General features: G+C 42.7%; 1 protein-coding gene across 1 annotated transcript in view; it reads left to right on the top strand.

The window, feature by feature from the left end:
* The first annotated feature begins 729 nt into the window (after nucleotides 1–729).
* Nucleotides 730–20,865, top strand: part of LOC115121320 (programmed cell death 6-interacting protein-like) — a 40,034-nt gene continuing 19,898 nt past the window's right edge. The window contains 12 exon segments of the mRNA XM_065020195.1: nucleotides 730–1,068; nucleotides 6,220–6,274; nucleotides 6,713–6,782; nucleotides 9,196–9,323; nucleotides 12,870–13,023; nucleotides 13,098–13,198; nucleotides 14,677–14,793; nucleotides 14,966–15,188; nucleotides 16,952–16,975; nucleotides 16,978–17,059; nucleotides 19,397–19,574; nucleotides 19,904–20,015. Of these exon segments, the coding sequence (XP_064876267.1) occupies nucleotides 863–1,068; nucleotides 6,220–6,274; nucleotides 6,713–6,782; nucleotides 9,196–9,323; nucleotides 12,870–13,023; nucleotides 13,098–13,198; nucleotides 14,677–14,793; nucleotides 14,966–15,188; nucleotides 16,952–16,975; nucleotides 16,978–17,059; nucleotides 19,397–19,574; nucleotides 19,904–20,015 (1,450 nt within the window). The 5' untranslated portion in view covers nucleotides 730–862.

The following is a 20,865-nucleotide window of genomic DNA, read 5'->3' as shown; positions in this document are numbered from 1 at the left end:
GGAATATTTTAGCTCATGAAACCAACACTACATGTTTCGTTCATATTTTTGTTCAGTACAAGTATATTTGAGTGTGTCCTGTCCAGTGGTTTAAAGTACTACTTAAGTGTTTTTGGGGGCATCTGTACTTTACTTTTTATATTTTTGACAACTTTTACTTCACTACATTCCTAAAGATTATTTTTTATTTTTACTCCATACATTTTCCCTGACACCCAAAAGTTCTCGTTACATTTTAAATGCTTAGCAGGACAGAAAATGGCCCAATTCACACACTTATCAAGAGAACATCCCTGGTCATCCTTAATGCCTCTGATCTGGCAGACTCACTAAACACAAATGCTTTGTTTGTAAATTATGTCTGAGTGTTGGAGTGTGCCTCTGGCTATCCATTCGTTTGTAAAACAAGAAAATTATGCCATCTGGTTTACTTAATGTAAGGAATTTTCAATTATTCAATTTCACTTTTGATACTTATGTCTATTTTAGCAATTATATTTACATTTGATACTTAAGTATATTTAAAATCAAATCCTTTTACACTTTTGCTCAAGTAGTATTTTACTGGGTAACTTTCACTTGAGTCATTTTTTATTAAGGCATCTTTACTTACACTCAAGTATAACAATTGGGTATTTTTTCCACCACTGGTGCTGCCTATCTGAGTCAGAGAAATCATGAGAAACCTTTCTCCCATCTTTCCCTTAATGCGTCTGCGCAACTTTCTGTGCGTCAACGTCACCTGTTTCACAGCAATATCCAGGAAGTGAGTCGCCGCTTGTTGTTATTGTTCAATTGATAGCTAGCTAGCTGGCTAGTTAACACAGATTTTTTTGTTGCTGTTCATTTTCGTGGTCCGAAAATGGCGACTTTTATTTCTGTCCCGTTAAAGAAGTCGTCTGAAGTAGATCTAGTTAAACCACTTTCGAAATTCGTCACGGCGACATACCCAGCAGCTGAGGAGCAAGCGGACTACATCCGATCCGTGGAGGAGTTGAACAAGCTGCGCAAGAGTGCTCTGGGGAGGCCGCTCGACAAACACGAAAGCTCACTGGAAATCCTCCTGAGGTTAGAAAGACTGCCAGACTCGAGTAGCTAGTTTAGGTTCGCTAGTCTGCTAACTCCAGCAAGCTGCTTAACCTGTGTAGAAATGGCTAGGCTTGATGCTAACTAACTGGATTGCCGCACCCTGAAATTCTCGGATGCGGTTTTTCCCCTTTTGAGTCATGTGTTTGTCAATGCGTTAACTTGTCATAAATTGTTAATCGATGTCAATTTGATGTCTTAATTCCTCAACGAGTTCCCCGTGTGAAATGAACTTGCTGTCAATTAGCTTAAGTAACGTAGTTCGCAATGTTGCTTAGCTAACTTTCCTGTTAGCCAAGTCGAGGAGACGTCGTTAGGATTAACAGTTGCAATTAATTCATTTCCCAGCTGGCATCCTTGTCCGTTTGACCAGCCGCAATATCATATTTCAAGGTGTCATTGTCAAATTCTGCAAAGTCATGAGACCCAGGAAGGGTGGGAATAATTAGTGGAACTTTCCAACAGGAATCTGTTCCAAAAACTTCATAAATAACAAGGACGCCAACAAACAACTTATACAAAGTAGCACGATCAATTCACCGAGTAAACTAGCTGCCGAATAGGCATCAACTCACAAAATGTAATGAAGTAGCCCACTCCCTGTCCGGTATCTTATTCTGCCGCTATACAACGTTGTTTGTTGGCAACCTTGTTATTTACGAAGTTTTTGGAACAGATTCCTGTTGGAAAGTTCCACAAATTATACCCCCCACCCCCATGAAGACCAATAACAACATCTTCATGTTTCCAATTCTAGCTAGTGTGTATTGTTACGTTACTGCAACACGAAGTAATGTTAGTTTCAGGAGAGTTATGTGTGGATGGTTTCAGGAGGGCTACCTCCTATGCCACTATAGCTTCTTGAAAGATACTTATCTGAAACAAGTTTTAGGTGGAGGGATATTACCATTCAGAATATACATTGTGTGTGCTGTATTGATCTGCGTTATCTGTGTGTGCTGTATTGATCTGCGTTATCTGTGTGTGTGTGTATATGTATGTAGATATAATATAGTCCCTTGTGTATATGTATGTAGATATAATATAGTCCCTTGTGTATATGTATGTAGATATAATATAGTCCCTTGTGTATATGTATGTAGATATAATATAGTCCCTTGTGTATATGTATGTAGATATAATATAGTCCCTTGTGTATGTGTATGTAGATATAATATAGTCCCTTGTGTATATGTATGTAGATATAATATAGTCCCTTGTGTATATGTATGTAGATATAATATAGTCCCTTGTGTATATGTATGTAGATATAATATAGTCCCTTGTGTATGTAGATATAATATAGTCCCTTGTGTATGTAGATATAATATAGTCCCTTGTGTATATGTATGTAGATATAATATAGTCCCTTGTGTATATGTATGTAGATATAATATAGTCCCTTGTGTATGTGATATAATATAGTCCCTTGTGTAGATATAATATAGTCCCTTGTGTATGTGTATGTAGATATAATATAGTCCCTTGTGTATATATGTAGATATAATATAGTCCCTTGTGTATGTAGATATAATATAGTCCCTTGTGTTGTGTATGTAGATATAATATAGTATGTGTATGTAGATATAATATAGTCCCTTGTGTATATGATGTATATAATATATGTCCCTGTGTATGTAGATATAATATAGTCCCTTGTGTATATGTATATAATATAGTCCCTTGTGTATGTATATAATATAGTCCCTTGTGTATATGTATGTAGATATAATATAGTCCCTTGTGTATATGTATGTAGATATAATATAGTCCCTTGTGTATGTAGTCCCTTGTGTATGTAGATATAATATAGTCCCTTGTGTATGTAGATATAATGTTTCCCTTGTGTATATGTATGAATAATATAGTCCCTTGTGTATCTTATGTAATGTGTATGTAGATATAATATAGTCCCCCCTTGTGTAATGTATGTACATATAATATAGTCCCTTGTATGTATGTAGATATAATATAGTCCCTTGTGTATGTGTATGTAGATATAATATAGTCCCTTGTGTATATGTATGTAGATATAATATAGTCCCTTGTGTATATGTATGTAGATATAATATAGTCCCTTGTGTATATGTATGTAGATATAATATAGTCCCTTGTGTATGTAGATATAATATAGTCCCTTGTGTATATGTATGTAGATATAATATAGTCCCTTGTGTATATGTATGTAGATATAATATAGTCCCTTGTGTATGTGTATGTAGATATAATATAGTCCCTTGTGTATGTGTATGTAGATATAATATAGTCCCTTGCCTCTACTCTGGTTTAGCTGAATAATACCGATCTCATCTTTAAAAAGAATACCCCAACCCACACTATGATGTGTTAGGGATGTTTTGCATAGCGCTCTATGGAGGAAACAGCAAAGGAGGTTTGTTAACCAAATAGCGGTCCTGTCTTTGACTCTAGTCCCCTGTGACGTTACGGACTCTGTTCTCCGGTCCCCTGTGACGTTACGGACTCTGTTCTCCGGTCCCCTGTGACGTTACGGACTCTGTTCTCCGGTCCCCTGTGACGTTACGGACTCTGTTCTCCGGTCCCCTGTGACGTTACGGACTCTGTTCCCCGGTCCCCTGTGACGTTACGGACTCTGTTCTCTGGTCCCCTGTGACGTTACGGACTCTGTTCTCCGGTCCCCTGTGACGTTACGGACGCTGTTCTCCGGTCCCCTGTGACGTTACGGACTCTGTTCCCCGGTCCCCTGTGACGTTACGGACTCTGTTCTCCGGTCCCCTGTGACGTTACGGACTCTGTTCTCCGGTCCCCTGTGACGTTACGGACTCTGTTCTCCGGTCCCCTGTGACGTTACGGACTCTGTTCTCCGGTCCCCTGTGACGTTACGGACTCTGTTCCCCGGTCCCCTGTGACGTTACGGACTCTGTTCTCCGGTCCCCTGTGACGTTACGGACTCTGTTCCCCGGTCCCCTGTGACATTACAGACTCTGTTCTCCGGTCCCCTGTGACGTTACCTCTGACTTTCTATCCTCTCTGGTTTTCTACCCAGTGATCTATTCTATAAAGTACTAGTGACGTCAGCATGGTTTAAGACCAGTGTTTCTCAACCCAGTTCCTCCTGTACCCCTAACATTACACGGCTTCAAATTTGATTTGTCACATGCGCTGAATACAACCTTACCGTTAACCGCTTACTGACAAGCCCTTAACCAACAATACAGTTGTAAGAAAGGCTATATACGGGGGGGGTACTGAGTCAATGTGCGGGGGGGGGGGTACAGGTCAGGCAAGGTAATTGAGCTAATATGTACATCTAGGGTTGTAGCCATTGACAAGCACACTTAATTTGAGGACTTGATGATTAGTTGACAACTTTATACTTTGCTCCCCTGTGTGGAGTCAAATGACTCGTAGTTTACCCTGGTATTGTCCACAGAGCATTATATAATCTCATCTCATGTATATACTGTACTCGAAACCATCTACTGCATCTTGCCAATGCTGTTCTGTACCATCACTCATTCATATATCTTTATGTACATATTCTTCATTCCTTTACACTTGTGTGTGTGTAAGGTAGTTGTTGTGAAATTGTTAATTAGATTACTCGTTGGTTATTACTGATTTGTCAGAACTAGAAGCACAAGCATTTCGCTACACTTGCATTAACATCTGCTAACCATGATTTATAACAATAGTTACAATAGAGCCCTAGCAGCTCTGCTTTCTCTACACTACTGTACCTACTGTTATAGCTGCAGTTCTTAGGCTAACTGGTATTGTCTAGTAGCCAGTCCCACAGCCAAGTGCCAACACTAGACTATATCTTTCATGTTGAAGGACAAGGAAGCCAAACACTGTTACCAGGGGAGTGTATCCATTCCCTCATACTTTTGTGTCCCGTTTTCTTGTAGTGTCAGTCAGCAACTCTCTCTTTTTGTCCATTCTCTTTGTCTTAGCACTTCTCTCTCTGCCTCTCTCTCTGTTTCTGCTGTGTGAGGTAGGAGGGTGGATGTAAGGGCTAAGGAGTGTTTGCTGGAGGAACGTAATTAATGTTAGCATAGGCGTGCTAGCTACAGGGTGGTGTAGGGCCATGCTATCGCTAGCCTATATTAGCATTCTGGTTGCGCTCTACACTGCTCGTAGGCACCTATGAGGGGATTGTTAGCATTGGAGCCTCCTTGGCTCTTAGCTAATGACCCATGTGCCAGGTAGCTATGGCAACGGGCCTTGTATTCCGTATCCCTTTCACAGCCCTGCAGACAGCCAACTAGTCGCTAGCAGTCCTGGCTGGGACGAAACTCCAAACTAGAAATATAAATCTTAATTCATTTTTCATCACATACTTGAGAGTACTCAATTGGCACTTTTATTCCAACTCCCGGTGTAATGGAACCAGTGGAACTTGATCAGAAAATACAAACCCTGTGTACATGTACGTAGTTTGGTCGCTTAGCATGACAACTTTAGTGTAACCGTGGTAATCATTGTTTGTGCCTAAAACTCTTCAGCGCTCCTCTTTTCCTCCCCGCTCTCCTCTCCCCACCTCTGTTTTCCTCCTTTCTCATTCTCAGACGGCACTTCTGCTAGTTCCACTCCTTCCTCTCCCATCTCTCCTTCCTTCCTCTCTGTCCTCTTTTCACGGGGTTATTCCTGACCTGAGTCAGCTGCAGTACCAGTATAACACCAACTGTAGTACATGGGGATTTCTCCAGTCACAACTCTCTGTCCTCTTTTGACCTGAGTCCGCTGCAGTACCAGTATAACACCAACTGTAGTACATAGGGGTTTCTCCAGTCACAACTCTCTGTCCTCTTTTCACGGGGTTATTCCTGACCTGAGTCAGCTGCAGTACCAGTATAACACCAACTGTAGTACATAGGGATTTCTCCAGTCACAACTCTGTGTCTTTCACTCTGATGTCAATCCTTAGAATAGAATGTTCCAGATCACGGTAGCAGATAACTGAAGAATATTACCACACCGGTGTTTATCTGAAGAGTGACAGTCGCCCCACTCTCTGACTCACTGTCATGTGTCTCTGAGCCAAAGCAGCTTCCCCAACACACTGTCATTAGTCAATAACACAGTACACACACTTCTCTCTTTTCTGATTGGTCCAAACATTAAAAGTGTGTTCTCCTGCTTCTCCTGTAGGTACTATGACCAGCTGTGTGCTGTGGAGCCCAAGTTCCCCTTCTCTGAAAACCAGGTAGATTACAACCTTCCATCCACTCAATGCTGAAGGGTGGTGGTGGGGTGCACAACAACAACAACAACGGTACAATAGAAAACTACACTACAGTGTCTGTCTGCAGAGAATGACGTCACACATGAACCACTAGTCAATAATAACAGGTGATCATGTTGCTGATTTGATTTGATTAGGATCTCTTTTAGTCCCCATTTGGACTAATCTTCCAAGAGTCCTTAACATTAAAATACAATTTATAATACAAACACACTTTCACATATAACACACTATTATGAACATACATAATACACTAGCATAATGACTCAATAAATACTCAATCTAAAAATATATTGATTCTTCATCTACTTTAGTCCCAGAACATTTCTATATACTATATTTAAATTGTTTTTAAATAATGTTTAAACTTATATATCTAATCTCTCTGTCTTCCTGCAGCTGTGTCTAACCTTCACATGGAAAGATGCCTTTGATAAAGGCTCACTGTTCGGGGGCTCAGTCAAACTAGGTAGGCCACAGACACATTCAGGCCTCTGGGCATGGTTAGTTCTAGCAGATGTATGAGGAAGTCCTATTGCATGATGGGTGTTTTTCTCCTTGTCTTTTTTTTAACGTAACTGATTTATTTCCTGTATATAGTCTGTGTGTTGCACACGACAGCCCAGCTCTGTCTCTCACCCCTCACACACACACACACGCATACAGTGACCAATGTTCCCTCTAAGTTGCTGTGCAGCTCCTCGGGGAAAATATCAGCACAAGGAGAGAAGCACGAGATTGAACTTCACTCAACTTTCTAGAGTTTTTTTCCCCCATTAGTTAACACTATCACCGTTTCCCTTTACTGTGGGAATTGTGATCGAATCAACGCAAATATTAACCACTTTCAATGCAACATACCAAAACAAACTATCAAGAGATTTTGTTGTAGGCAGAACACATCGCTGTAGGATTCTATTGCTCACGACTCAGAGCTCTACTCTACCTCGGTGCGGCATAACCAATCGGAGATCTACCTCGGTGCGGCATAACCAATCGGAGATCTACCTCGGTGCGGCATGACCAATCAGAGATCTACCTCGGTGCGGCATGACCAATCAGAGATCTACCTCGGTGCGGCATGACCAATCAGAGATCTACCTCGGTGCGGCATGACCAATCAGAGATCTACTCTACACAGACCGGTGCGGCATGACCAATCAGAGATCTACCTCGGTGCGGCATGACCAATCAGAGATCTACCTCGGTGCGGCATGGCCAATCAGAGATCTACATCGGTGCGGCATGACCAATCAGAGATCTACTCTACACAGACCGGTGCGGCATAACCAATCAGAGTTGCGTATATGGTACTGTGCCATTTGACTCTGAACTGGACTGTGTTTCCAGCTGTGGTTGTGGGTAGATAAAAGCGAGAGCTGCATGTAATCATGTGCACATTGTGTTCATATCCTTTACTAGTTAGTGAGTTATTAGCCCAGTTATAGATCATTAGTAGTCAACAATAGGGGAGTGATTACTAGTTAGTGAGTTATTAGCCCAGTTATAGATCATTAGTAGTCAACAATAGGGGAGTGATTTACTTCCAACAAAAACATGTACATTTCTAGACATCTTTGAAAAGCGAGTCAGGTAAAGGTCTTAAAGGGACAGTGTTGTGTTTTGAGACAGGCTTGAATAAGCTAAGTAGCCAATAGGCAGAGGGTAAAATAATTAGCCTGATTCTCTGTAATAATGGGAATAATAATTCATTGTTTTGTTTTGTTAAGTGGTTTCTTGCATCAAACAACACAACATTTTCATTCTCCTCCTTGTCTGAAGGACAAGTGGATCAACAGGTTCATGTCAAGCCCTGCATGTTTTGTTTTTAAAGTCTCACACATTGGCTGCTACTGTAGGCTGAATGATAGAACAGCTAAAATGTCATGGGATGGATTTTCTCCATTGTTTTTGATGGTAGGCCGCTCTGGTAGGCAGCTCTGGTGGGCCGCTCTGGTAGGCCGACATTATGATCAAATAGCCACAGTAGCCTACTTGACCACTTAAAACTAACTTAAAGCGGGTACAGCCTCAGTGTTCATAGTAAACGCGCGCTGGAAGTTGCACAGAATTTTCAGAACGTTCAAGTTTGCGCTCAGCAGACCTGAAATTAGCTCAGTGATGGGAAAAAATGAATGGGAACATTGATAGAAACCACAAGGTAACTTTATTCTGTGAGTGTTGTGAGTTATGTCAGCCTGAAGCCTTTCTGGCATCTTGAGCTCAGACGAACAGGTGTGTGTGTGTGTGTGTGTGTGTGTGTGTGTGTGTGTGTGTGTGTGTGTGTGTGTGTGTGTGTGTGTGTAATGTGTTAAAGTACAGCACCTGTCAAAAGTTTGGACACACCTACTCATACTCAGGAGTTTTTCTTAATTTGTTTTAACTATTTTCTACATTGTAGAATAATAGTGAAGACATCAAAACTATGAAATAACACACATGGAATCATGTAGTAACCAAAAAGTGTTAAACAAATCAAAATATATTTTAGATTCTTCAAAGTAGCCACCCTTTGACTTGATGACAGCTTTGTACACTCTTTTGACTGTGTGTGTATGTGTGTGTGTGTGTGTGTGTGTGTGTGTGTGTGTGTGTGTGTGTGTGTATATATGTGTGTGTGTGTATATGTGTGTGTGTGTGTGTGTGTGTGTGTGTATGTGTGTGTGTATATGTGTGTGTGTGTATGTGTGTGTGTGTGTGTGTGTGTGTGTGTGTGTGTATGTATGTGTGTATATGTGTGTGTATATGTGTGTGTATATGTGTGTGTATGTGTGTGTATGTATGTGTGTATATGTGTGTGTGTGTATATATGTGTGTGTGTGTGTGTGTGTGTGTGTGTGTGTGTGTGTGTGTATATGTGTGTATATGTGTGTGTGTATTAGCCCTCGCCAGTCTGGGATATGAGAAGACGTGTGTGTTGTTCAACGGAGCAGCGTTGGCGAGTCAGATCGCTTCAGAACAGAACCTGGACAGCGACGAAGGACTGAAGGCCGCAGCCAAATACTACCAGGTACTACTATAGTAATACTACAATACAGCCAAATACTACCAGGTACTACTATAGTAATACTACAATACAGCCAAATACTACCAGGTACTACTATAGTAATACTACAATACAGCCAAATACTACCAGGTACTACTATAGTAATACTACAATACAGCCAAATACTACAGGTACTACTATAGTAATACTACCAGGTACTACTATAGTAATACTACAATACAGCCAAATACTACCAGGTACTACTATAGTAATACTACAATACAGCCAAATACTACCAGGTACTACTATAGTAATACTACAATACAGCCAAATACTACCAGGTACTACTATAGTAATACTACAATACAGCCAAATACTACCAGGTACTACTATAGTAATACTACAATACAGCCAAATACTACCAGGTACTACTATAGTAATACTACAATACAGCCAAATACTACCAGGTACTACTATAGTAATACTACAATACAGCCAAATACTACCAGGTACTACTATAGTAATACTACAATACAGCCAAATACTACTACAATACTACAATACAGCCAAATACTACCAGGTACTACTATAGTAATACTACAATACAGCCAAATACTACCAGGTACTACTATAGTAATACTACAATACAGCCAAATACTACCAGGTACTATACTATAGCAATACTACAATACTACTAAATACTACCAGGGTACTACTATAGTAATACTATACAGCCAAATACTACCAGGTACTACTATAGTAATACTACAATACAGCCAAATACTACCAGGTACTACTATAGTAATACTACAATACAGCCAAATACTACCAGGTACTACTATAGTAATACTACAATACAGCCAAATACTACCAGGTACTACTATAGTAATACTAAATACAGCCAAATATACCAGGTACTACTATAGTAATACTACAATACAGCCAAATACTACCAGGTACTACTATAGTAATACTACAATACAGCCAAATACTACCAGGTACTACTATAGCAATACTACAATACAGCCAAATACTACCAGGTACTACTATAGCAATACTACAATACAGCCAAATACTACCAGGTACTACTATAGCAATACTACAATACAGCCAAATACTACCAGGTACATCTATAGCAATATACTACCAGGTACATCTATAGCAATACTACAATATAGCCAAATACTACCAGGTACTACTATAGCAATACTACAATACAGCCAAATACTACCAGGTACATGTATAGTTATACTACAATACAGCCAAATACTATCAGGTACGTCTATAGCAATACTACAATATAGCCAAATACTACCAGGTACGTCTATAGCAATACCACAATATAGTCAAATACTACTAGGTATTTCTATAGCAATACTACAATATAGCCAAATACTACCAGGTACGTCTATAGCAATACTACAATATAGCCAAATGCTACCAGGTACGTCTATAGCAATACTACAATATAGCCAAATGCTACCAGGTAAGTCTATAGCAATACCACAATATAGTCAAATACTACTAGGTATTTCTATAGCAATACTACAATATAGCCAAATACTACCAGGTACGTCTATAGCAATACTACAATACAGCCAAATGCTACTAGGTACAGTTGAAGTGGGAAGTTTACATACACTTAGGTTGGAGTCATTGAAACTCATTTTTCAACCACTCCACACATTTCTTGTTATTGAACTATAGTTTTGGCAGGTCGGTTAGGAGATCTACTTTGTGCATGACACGAGAGTCATTTTTCCAACAATTGTTTACAGACAAATTATTTCACTGTGTCACAATTCCAGTGGGTCAGAGGTTTACATACACTAAGTTGACTGTGCCTTTAAACAGCTTGGAAAATTCCAGAAAATGATGTCATGGCTTTAGAAGCTTCTGATAGGCTAATTGACATCATTTGAGTCAATTGGAGGTGTACCTGTGGATGTATTTCAAGGCCTACCTTCAAACTCAGTGCCTCTTTGCTTGACATCATGGGAAAATCAAGCGAAATCAGCCAAGACCTCAGAATAGAAATTGTAGACCTCCACAAGTCTGGTTCATCCTTGGGAGCAATTTCCAAACACCTGAAGGTACCACGTTCAACTGTACAAACAGTAGTACGCAAGTATATACACCATGGGACCACGCAGCTGTCATACCTCTCAGGAAAGAGATGCGTTCTGTCTCCTAGAGATGAACGTACTTTAGTGTGAAAAGTGCAAATCAATCCCAGAGCAGCAATGGACCTTGTGAAGATGATGGAGGAAACATGTACAAAAGTATCTATATCCACAGTAAAACGAGTCCTATATCGACGTAACCTAAAAGGCCCCACAGCAAGGAAGAAGCCACTGCTCCAAAACCGCCATAAAAAAGCCAGACTACGGTTTGCAACTACACATGGGGACAAAGATCGTACTTTTTGGATAAATGTCCTCTGGTCTGATGAAACAAAAATAGAACTGTTTGGCCATAATGACCATCGTTATGTTTGGAGGAAAAAGGGGGAGGCTTGCAGGCCGAAGAACACCATCCCAACCATGAAGCACGGGGGTGGCAGCATCATGTTGTGGGGGTGCTTTGCTGCAGGAGGGACTGGTGCACTTCACAAAATAGATGGCATCATGAGGTAGGACAAATATGCAAATGGCTTAAGGACCAAGTCAAGGTATTGGAGTGACCATCACAAAGCCCTGACCTCAATCCTATAGAACATTTGTGGGCACAACTGAAAAAGCCTGTACGAGCAAGGAGGCCTACAAACCTGACTCAGTTACACCAGCTCTGTCAGGAGAAATGGACCAAAATTCACCCACTTATTGTGGGAAGCTTGTGGAAGGCTACCTGAAATGTTTGACCCAAGTTAAACAATTTAAAGGCAACGCTACCAAATACTAATTGAGTGTATGTAAACTTTTGACCCACTGGGAATGTGATGAAATAAATAAAAGCTGAAATAAATCATTTTCTCTACTATTATTCTGACATTTCTCATTCTTAAAATAAAGTGGTGATCCTAACTGACCCAAGACGGGGCATTTTTACTCTGATTAAATGTCAAGAATTGTGAAAAACTGAGTTCAAATGTACGTGGCTAAGGTGTATGTAAACTTCAACTGTACTTCTGTATACTACAATACAGCCAAATACTACCAGGTATTACTTCAGTACTACCAACGACACTATAGCCAATTACACATTTTTATCATAGTAATGCTACTTAGAAATAATATAACTGATACACTCTGTCTCTCTCTTTCTGTGTCTGTCTCTCTCTCTGTGTCTCTCTCTCTGTGTCGCTCTCTCTCTCTCTCTCTGACTTTCTGTTTCTGTCTCTCTCTCTGTGTCTCTCTCTCTGTCTCTCTTTCTGTGTCTCTCTCTCTCTCTCTGACTTTCTGTTTCTGTCTCTCTCTCTGTGTCTCTCTCTCTGTGTCTCTCTCTCTGTCTCTCTTTCTGTGTCTCTCTCTCTGTGTCGCGCTCTCTGTCTCTCTCTCTCTGTCTCTTTCTGTTTCTGTCTCTCTCTCTCTGTGTCTCTTTCTCTGTGTGTCTCACCCCCTCCCCCCCCAGTTGGCGAGTGGAGCATTTGGTCACATTAAGGACACAGTGCTGTCAGCTCTGAACAGAGAACCTACTATGGACATCTCTCCTGAGACTGTAGGAACCCTCAGTCTCATCATGCTGGCCCAGGCACAGGAGGTCTTCTTCCTCAAGGCTACGTCAGGTACGTTCACACGCTTTACACGCTTTACATGCGTGTACATGAATCGAGTAACCATGGTATCATTCGCCATGCAGATAAGATGAAGGACGCCATCATCGCTAAACTGGCGAATCAGACTGCAGATTTCTACGGTGACGCCTTCAAGCAGTGCCAGTACAAAGAGAACCTGCCCAAGGTGTGTGTGTGTGTGTGTGTACACTTTTGGGATTGTGTTTGTGTGTGTGTGAGAGAGAGAGGGAACTACTCACTAGACGGGGAAGGATGAGAGGGACTTTCCCCTTTCTCTCATGTCACTATCTCTGTTCTGATTAGTTGATTACCACACAGTCTCCGTTCTGATTTGTTATTCACTAACTGGGCTGTATTCTTATTGGTCCTTTCGCCGTCCTACTTCCATTCTGATTGGTCTCACTACCAAATAATGGCCTTCTGAAATTAAGTGTGTATTAAACCTGTCTCACTGCCAAAACACACACACACACACACACACACACACACACGTTCTCTGTGATGTAGGTTGGGTGAATGTTTCAGAAATGTTAAACACTCACGGCCTGTCCTGTTCTTTCTCCCGTTATCCTCCTCTCTCTGCATCCCTCGTGGTGGTGTGTGTATGTTTCTGATTGCCTGTCTGTTCGTGATTGGTTGTCGTGATGTGCATACTCATTCGTGATTTGCTCTTGCCGATCTTTGTGCTGTTGTGTGGTTTGCCCCGTGTCTGTGTGGTTTGCTCTCTCTCTGTGTGTGTGTGTGGTTTGCTCCGTGTGTGTGTGTGTGTGTGTGTGGTTTGCTCCGTGTGTGTGTGTGTGTGGTTTGCTCCGTGTGTGTGTGTGTGTGTGTGTGTGTGTGTGGTTTGCTCCGTGTGTGTGTGTGGTTTGTGTGTTTGTGTGTGTGTGGTTTGCTCCGTGTGTGTGTGTGTGGTTTGCTCCGTGTGTGTGTGTGTGGTTTGCTCCGTGTGTGTGTGGTTTGCATCCGTGTGTGTGTGTGTGGTTTGCTCCGTGTGTGTGTGTGTGTGTGTGGTTTGCTCCGTGTGTGTGTGTGTGTGTGTGTGGTTTGCTCCGTGTGTGTGTGTGTGTGTGTGTGTGTGTGGTTTGCTCCGTGTGTGTGTGTGTGTGTTTTGCTCCGTGTGTGTGTGTGTGTGTGTGTGGTTTGCTCCGTGTGTGTGTGTGTGGTTTGCTCCGTGTGTGTGTGTGTGTGTGTGTTGTTTGCTCCGTGTGTGTGTGTTGTTTGCTCCGTGTGTGTGTGTGTGTGGTTTGCTCCGTGTGTGTGTGTGTGTGTGTGTTTGGTTTGCTCCGTGTGTGTGTGTGTGTGGTTTGCTCCGTGTGTGTGTGTGTGTGTGTGTGGTTTGCTCCGTGTGTGTGTGTGTTTGCTCCGTGTGTGTGTGTGTGTGGTTTGCTCCCTGTGTGTGTGTGTGTGTGTGGTTTGCTCCGTGTGTGTGTGTGTGTGTGTTTTGCTCCCTGTGTGTGTGGTTTGCTCCGTGTGTGTGTGTGTGTGTGTGTGTGTGGTTTGCTCCCTGTGTGTGTGTGGTTTGCTCCCTGTGTGTGTGTGTGGTTTGCTCCCTGTGTGTGTGTGTGTGTGTGTGGTTTGCTCCCTGTGTGTGTGTGTGTGTGTGGTTTGCTCCGTGGTTGTTCTCGACAGTATTTCTATTTCCAGGAGGTGCTGCCGGTGTTGGCAGCTAAACACTGCATCATGCAGGCCAACGCTGAACTGCACCAGTCTCTCCTCGCCAAGCAGAAGAAACGCTTTGGAGAGGAGATCGCTCGCCTACAGGTACACACACACACACACAGCAAACCACACACACACACACACCTAACCCAGTGGTTCCTACAGAGTTTTTAACTCCACCTGATAATTTAGATTTTCCAGTGACCAAATAAACACTCAACCAAAGTCTTCCTCCTTAGTCTTCTCCCGCTCTTCTTTTGTCTCGTTCCCTCAGCACGCTACAGAGCTGGTGAAGACTGTAGCGTCTCGCTATGACGAGTACGTCAGTGTGAAGGATTTGAGCGATAAGATCAGCCGCGCTCTGACGGCCGCCAAGAAGGACAACGACTTCATCTACCACGACCGCGTCCCCGAGGTCAAAGATCTGGAACACATCGGCAAGGCAGCGTTGGTCAAGGCTACCGCCATCACACCTCCACTCAGCGCCAAGTTCACTGGTGAGGGGAACAGCACTCACACACTGTTTCACTCACACACACATACACACACACACACACACACACACACTGTTTCACTCACACACACACACACACACACACACACACTGTTTCACACACACACACTGTTTCACACACACACACACACACACACACACACACACACACACACACTCACACACATACACACACACACACACACACACACACACTGTTTCACACACATACACACACACTCACACACTGTTTCACTCACACACATACACACACACACACACACACACACACACACTGTTTCACTCACACACATACTCATACACTGTTTCACTCACACACATACACACACACACACACACTGTTTCACTCACACACAATACACACACACACTGTTTCACTCACTCATATACACCATACACACACACACACACTTTCACTCACTCATATACACACACACACACTTTCACTCACTCATATACACACACACACTGTTTCACTCACACACATACACACACACACACACTGTTTCACTCACACACATACACACACACACTGTTTCACTCACTCATATACACACACACACTGTTTCACTCACTCATATACACACACACACTGTTTCACTCACTCACACACACACTGTTTCACTCACACACAAAACACACACACACTGTTTCACTCACTCATATACACATACACACACACACACTTTCACTCACTCATATACACACACACACTGTTTCACTCACACACATACACACACACACACACACTGTTTCACTCACACACATACACACACACACACACACACTGTTTCACTCACACACATACACACACACACACACTGTTTCACTCACTCATATACACACACACACTGTTTCACTCACACACACACACACTGTTTCACTCACACACATACACACACACACTGTTTCACTCACTCATATACACACACTCACTACACATACACACACACACACACACTGTTTCACTCACTCACACACACACACACACACACACACACACACACACTTTTCACTTTTGGGTAAACATCTGATACACACACACAAATGTGTGTGTGTGTGTACACACACACACACACACACACACTGTTTCACTCATGGCATACACACACACACACACACACTGTTTCACACACATACAGACACTCACACACTGTTTCACAGCCAGACACATACACACACACACACACACACACACACATACTCATAACTGTTTCACTGACACACTACCAACCTCTGCAACGGGTCACACACAATACACACACACACTGTTACAATGTATCACACAGTTCATTTCACTTGTTGTCAACACAAACAGCACAGTACACACACACATGGTCAACTCACACACACAACCCACTGTTTCACTCAATGTATCACACAGTTCATTACACAGTACATCAGGGATGGTCAACTGGCACACACACACACTGTTTCCCCTCAATGTATCAACAGTTCATTACACAGTACATCAGGGATGGTCAACTGGCACATACACACACACACACTTTCACTCACTGTATCACACAGTTTCACTCACACACATACACACACACACACACACTGGTCAACACACATACACACACACACCCCTGTTTCAATGTATCAACAGTTCACTACACAGTACATCAGGGATGGTCACTCACACACACACACACTGTTTCACCACACACATACACACACACACTGTTTCACTCATGTATCAACAGTTCATTACACAGTAAATATCATCAAATGGGATGGTCAACTTGTTTGAGAAGATGGTGCCCATGGCCAGCAGAGTCAAGTGTATCAACAGTTCATTACACAGACATCAGGGAACCAACTGAGAGAAGCTACCACAACCCCCTCAATGTATCAACAGTTCATTAGATTGTTGTCAACTCAAACAGCACAGTACATCAGGGATGGTCAACTGGCGGCCCACAACCCCCCTCAATGTATCAACAGTTCATTACACAGTACATCAGGGATGGTCAACTGGCGGCCCACAACCCCCTCAATGTATCAACAGTTCATTACACAGTACATCAGGGATGGTCAACTGGCGGCCCACAACCCCCCTCAATGTATCAACAGTTCATTACACAGTACATCAGGGATGGTCAACTGGCGGCCCACAACCCCCCTCAATGTATCAACAGTTCATTACACAGTACATCAGGGATGGTCAACTGGCGGCCCACAACCCCCCTCAATGTATCAACAGTTCATTACACAGTACATCAGGGATGGTCAACTGGCGGCCCACAACCCCCCTTTTTGAAGTGCCCGCTGATCAACGACATGTTGTTTATCTCAGTCGGTGTCTCAACTTCCTGTTGCCAGTTAAAATAGTAGAATACACAAGGGGCAATTTAGGAATGTGGCTGTGCAGTTTCTCTCTTATGACAGGGCCTAACATAAGGACAACTCAGAGTATTCTGTTCTTCTGAAATAGACTACATTTTCTTCATATCATGTTTCTTTAGACCTGTCTAAAATAAATAATGGATTTATTGTGGAAGTGTAGGCTGTTTTACTTGGATTTATTTATACACGTGGAAGACACTGATGCTCAATGTGTTTATGTTAATTAACGGTCCATTACCGTGAGACAGACAGTTAATTAACGGTCCATTACCGTGAGACAGACAGTTAATTAACGGTCCATTACCGTGAGACAGACAGTTAATTAACGGTCCATTACCGTGAGACCGGCAGTTAATTAACGGTCCATTACCGTGAGACCGCAGAATTAACGGTCCATTAATTAATTAACGGTCCATTACCGTGAGACCGCAGTTAATTAACATTACCGTTAATTAACGGTCCATTACCGTGAGACAGACAGTTAATTAACGGTCCATTACCGTGAGACAGACGGTTAATTAACGGTCCATTACCGTGAGACAGACGGTTAATTAACGGTCCATTACCGTGAGACAGGCAGTTAATTAACGGTCCATTACCGTGAGACAGGCAGTTAATTAACGGTCCATTACCGTGAGACAGGCGGTTAATTAACGGTCCATTACCGTGAGACAGGCGGTTAATTAACGGTCCATTACCGTGAGACAGACGGTTAATTAACGGTCCATTACCGTGAGACAGACAGTTAATTAACGGTCCATTACCGTGAGACAGACAGTTAATTAACGGTCCATTACCGTGAGACAGACGGTTAATTAACGGTCCATTACCGTGAGACAGACGGTTAATTAACGGTCCATTACCGACAGACAGTTAATTAACGGTCCATTACCGTGAGACAGATTACAGTTAATTAACGGTCCATTACCGTGAGACAGACAGTTAATTAACGGTCCATTACCGTGAGACAGACAGTTAATTAACGGTCCATTACCGTGAGACAGACAGTTAATTAACGGTCCATTACCGTGAGACAGACAGTTAATTAACGGTCCATTACCGTGAGACAGACAGTTAATTAACGGTCCATTACCGTGAGGCAGACAGTTAATTAACGATTACCGTGACAGACAGTTAATTAACGGTCCATTACCGTGAGGCAGACAGTTAATTAACGGTCCATTACCGTCAGACAGTTAATTAACGGTCCATTACCGTGAGACCGACAGTTAATTAACGGTCCATTACCGTGAGACAGACAGTTAATTAACGGCCCATTACCGTGAGACAGACAGTTAATTAACGGTCCATTACCGTGAGACAGACGGTTAATTAACGGTCCATTACCGTGAGGCAGACAGTTAATTAACGGTCAATGGCTGACAATTTTGTGACCCCCACAGCTCTAATCTAAACTTGTTATCATGGTTGAATTATCGGCTGCCCCCTCCCCCCCCCAACACACATTAATTTTGTTAGTCAGTCTCACTCAGATATCATATTAACAACTGCAAACATTTATCTCTACCCTATGGCAAAATAAGTAAAATTGCATGAAATTAGATATAAAAATGCAGAATCTTTCTCTCCGCCCCATGACAAAATTTGTAGAATTACAGCAACTTTGCTTTAAAACTGGAAATGTTTCTCTCCGATGTCAATTTGGCCCCGTTATTTCTCTGCTAGGGTCCCCGGTGGGGGGGGACGCAGACCTGCGAGCAACTGAAGCCCCTCATCATGAGTTCAGATTGTTTTGTGCCCCCCAACCCCATCAAAGATGCCCCTCCCTGCATGACAATATCTATAAAGATTGATAATGTATTGATCATTTAACAACAGTGTCCTGGCATCTCTGAACCTGCCTGCGGCTCTGGAGGACCTGTCTGGAGATTCTATCCCACAATCCATTGTTGAGAAGGCCCGTGCCATCGTCCAGCAGGGGGGGCTGCAGAGCATAGAGCAGCTGATCAGAGATCTGCCTGAACTACTGACACGAAACCGAGAGATACTGGAGGAGGTAAATACACACACACACTGTAAATACACACACACACACACACTGTAAATACACACACACACACACTAAATACACACACACACACAGTAAATACACACACACACACACACTGTAAATACACACATACATACCTCCCTGAACTACTGACACGAAACCGAGAGATACTGGAGGAGGTAAACACACACACACACACACACACACACACACATACACACACATACATACCTCCCTGAACTACTGACACGAAACAGAGAGATACTGGACGAAGTGCACACGCGCCTTTATATACCCACGATGTGTGTGTGTTGTATAATGTGTGTGTTTTGTAGTCTCTGAAGATGCTGGGTGATGAGGAGTCGACAGACAGCGAGCTGAGATCCAAGTTCAGCCAACGCTGGAACAGAACTCCCTCTGGAGACCTCTACAAACCACTCAGAGCAGGTACACACACCTGTAGACCTCTACAAACCACTCAGAGCAGGTACACACACCTGTAGACCTCTACAAACCACTCAGAACAGGTACACACACCTGTAGACCTCTACAAACCACTCAGAGCAGGTGCACACACCTGTAGACCTCTACAAACCACTCAGAGCAGGTGCACACACCTGTAGACCTCTACAAACCACTCAGAGCAGGTAGTCACACCTGTAGACCTCTACAAACCACTCAGAACAGGTACACACACCTGTAGACCTCAATAAACCACTTAGAGCAGGTAGTCACACCTGAAGACCTCTACAAACCACTTAGAGCAGGTAGTCACACCTGTAGACCTCTACAAACCACTCAGAGCAGGTAGTCACACCTGTAGACCTCTATAAACCACTTAGAGCAGGTAGTCACACCTGTAGACCTCTACAAACCACTTAGAGCAGGTAGTCACACCTGTAGACCTCTACAAACCACTCAGAGCAGGTAGTCACACCTGTAGACCTCTACAAACCACTTAGAGCAGGTAGTCACACCTGTAGACCTCTACAAACCACTCAGAGCAGGTAGTCACACCTGTAGACCTCAATAAACCACTTAGAGCAGGTAGTCACACCTCAGAGCAGGTAGTCATACCTGTAGACCTCTACAAACCACTCAGAGCAGGTAGTCACACCTGTAGACCTATACAAACCACTTAGAGCAGGTACATACACCTGTAGACCTCTATAAACCACTCAGAGCAGGTACACACACCTATAGACCTCTACAAACCACTCAGAGCAGGTACATAGACCTCTACAAACCACTCAGAGCAGGTACACACACCTGTAGACCTCTACAAACCACTCAGAGC

The sequence above is a fragment of the Oncorhynchus nerka genome, linkage group LG7 (genome assembly GCF_034236695.1).
Source record: "Oncorhynchus nerka isolate Pitt River linkage group LG7, Oner_Uvic_2.0, whole genome shotgun sequence".
In the NCBI taxonomy this organism is placed as follows: domain Eukaryota; kingdom Metazoa; phylum Chordata; class Actinopteri; order Salmoniformes; family Salmonidae; genus Oncorhynchus; species Oncorhynchus nerka.
The sequence above is the reverse complement of the archived record's forward strand: the minus strand, read 5'-3'. Positions and strand labels throughout refer to the sequence as shown.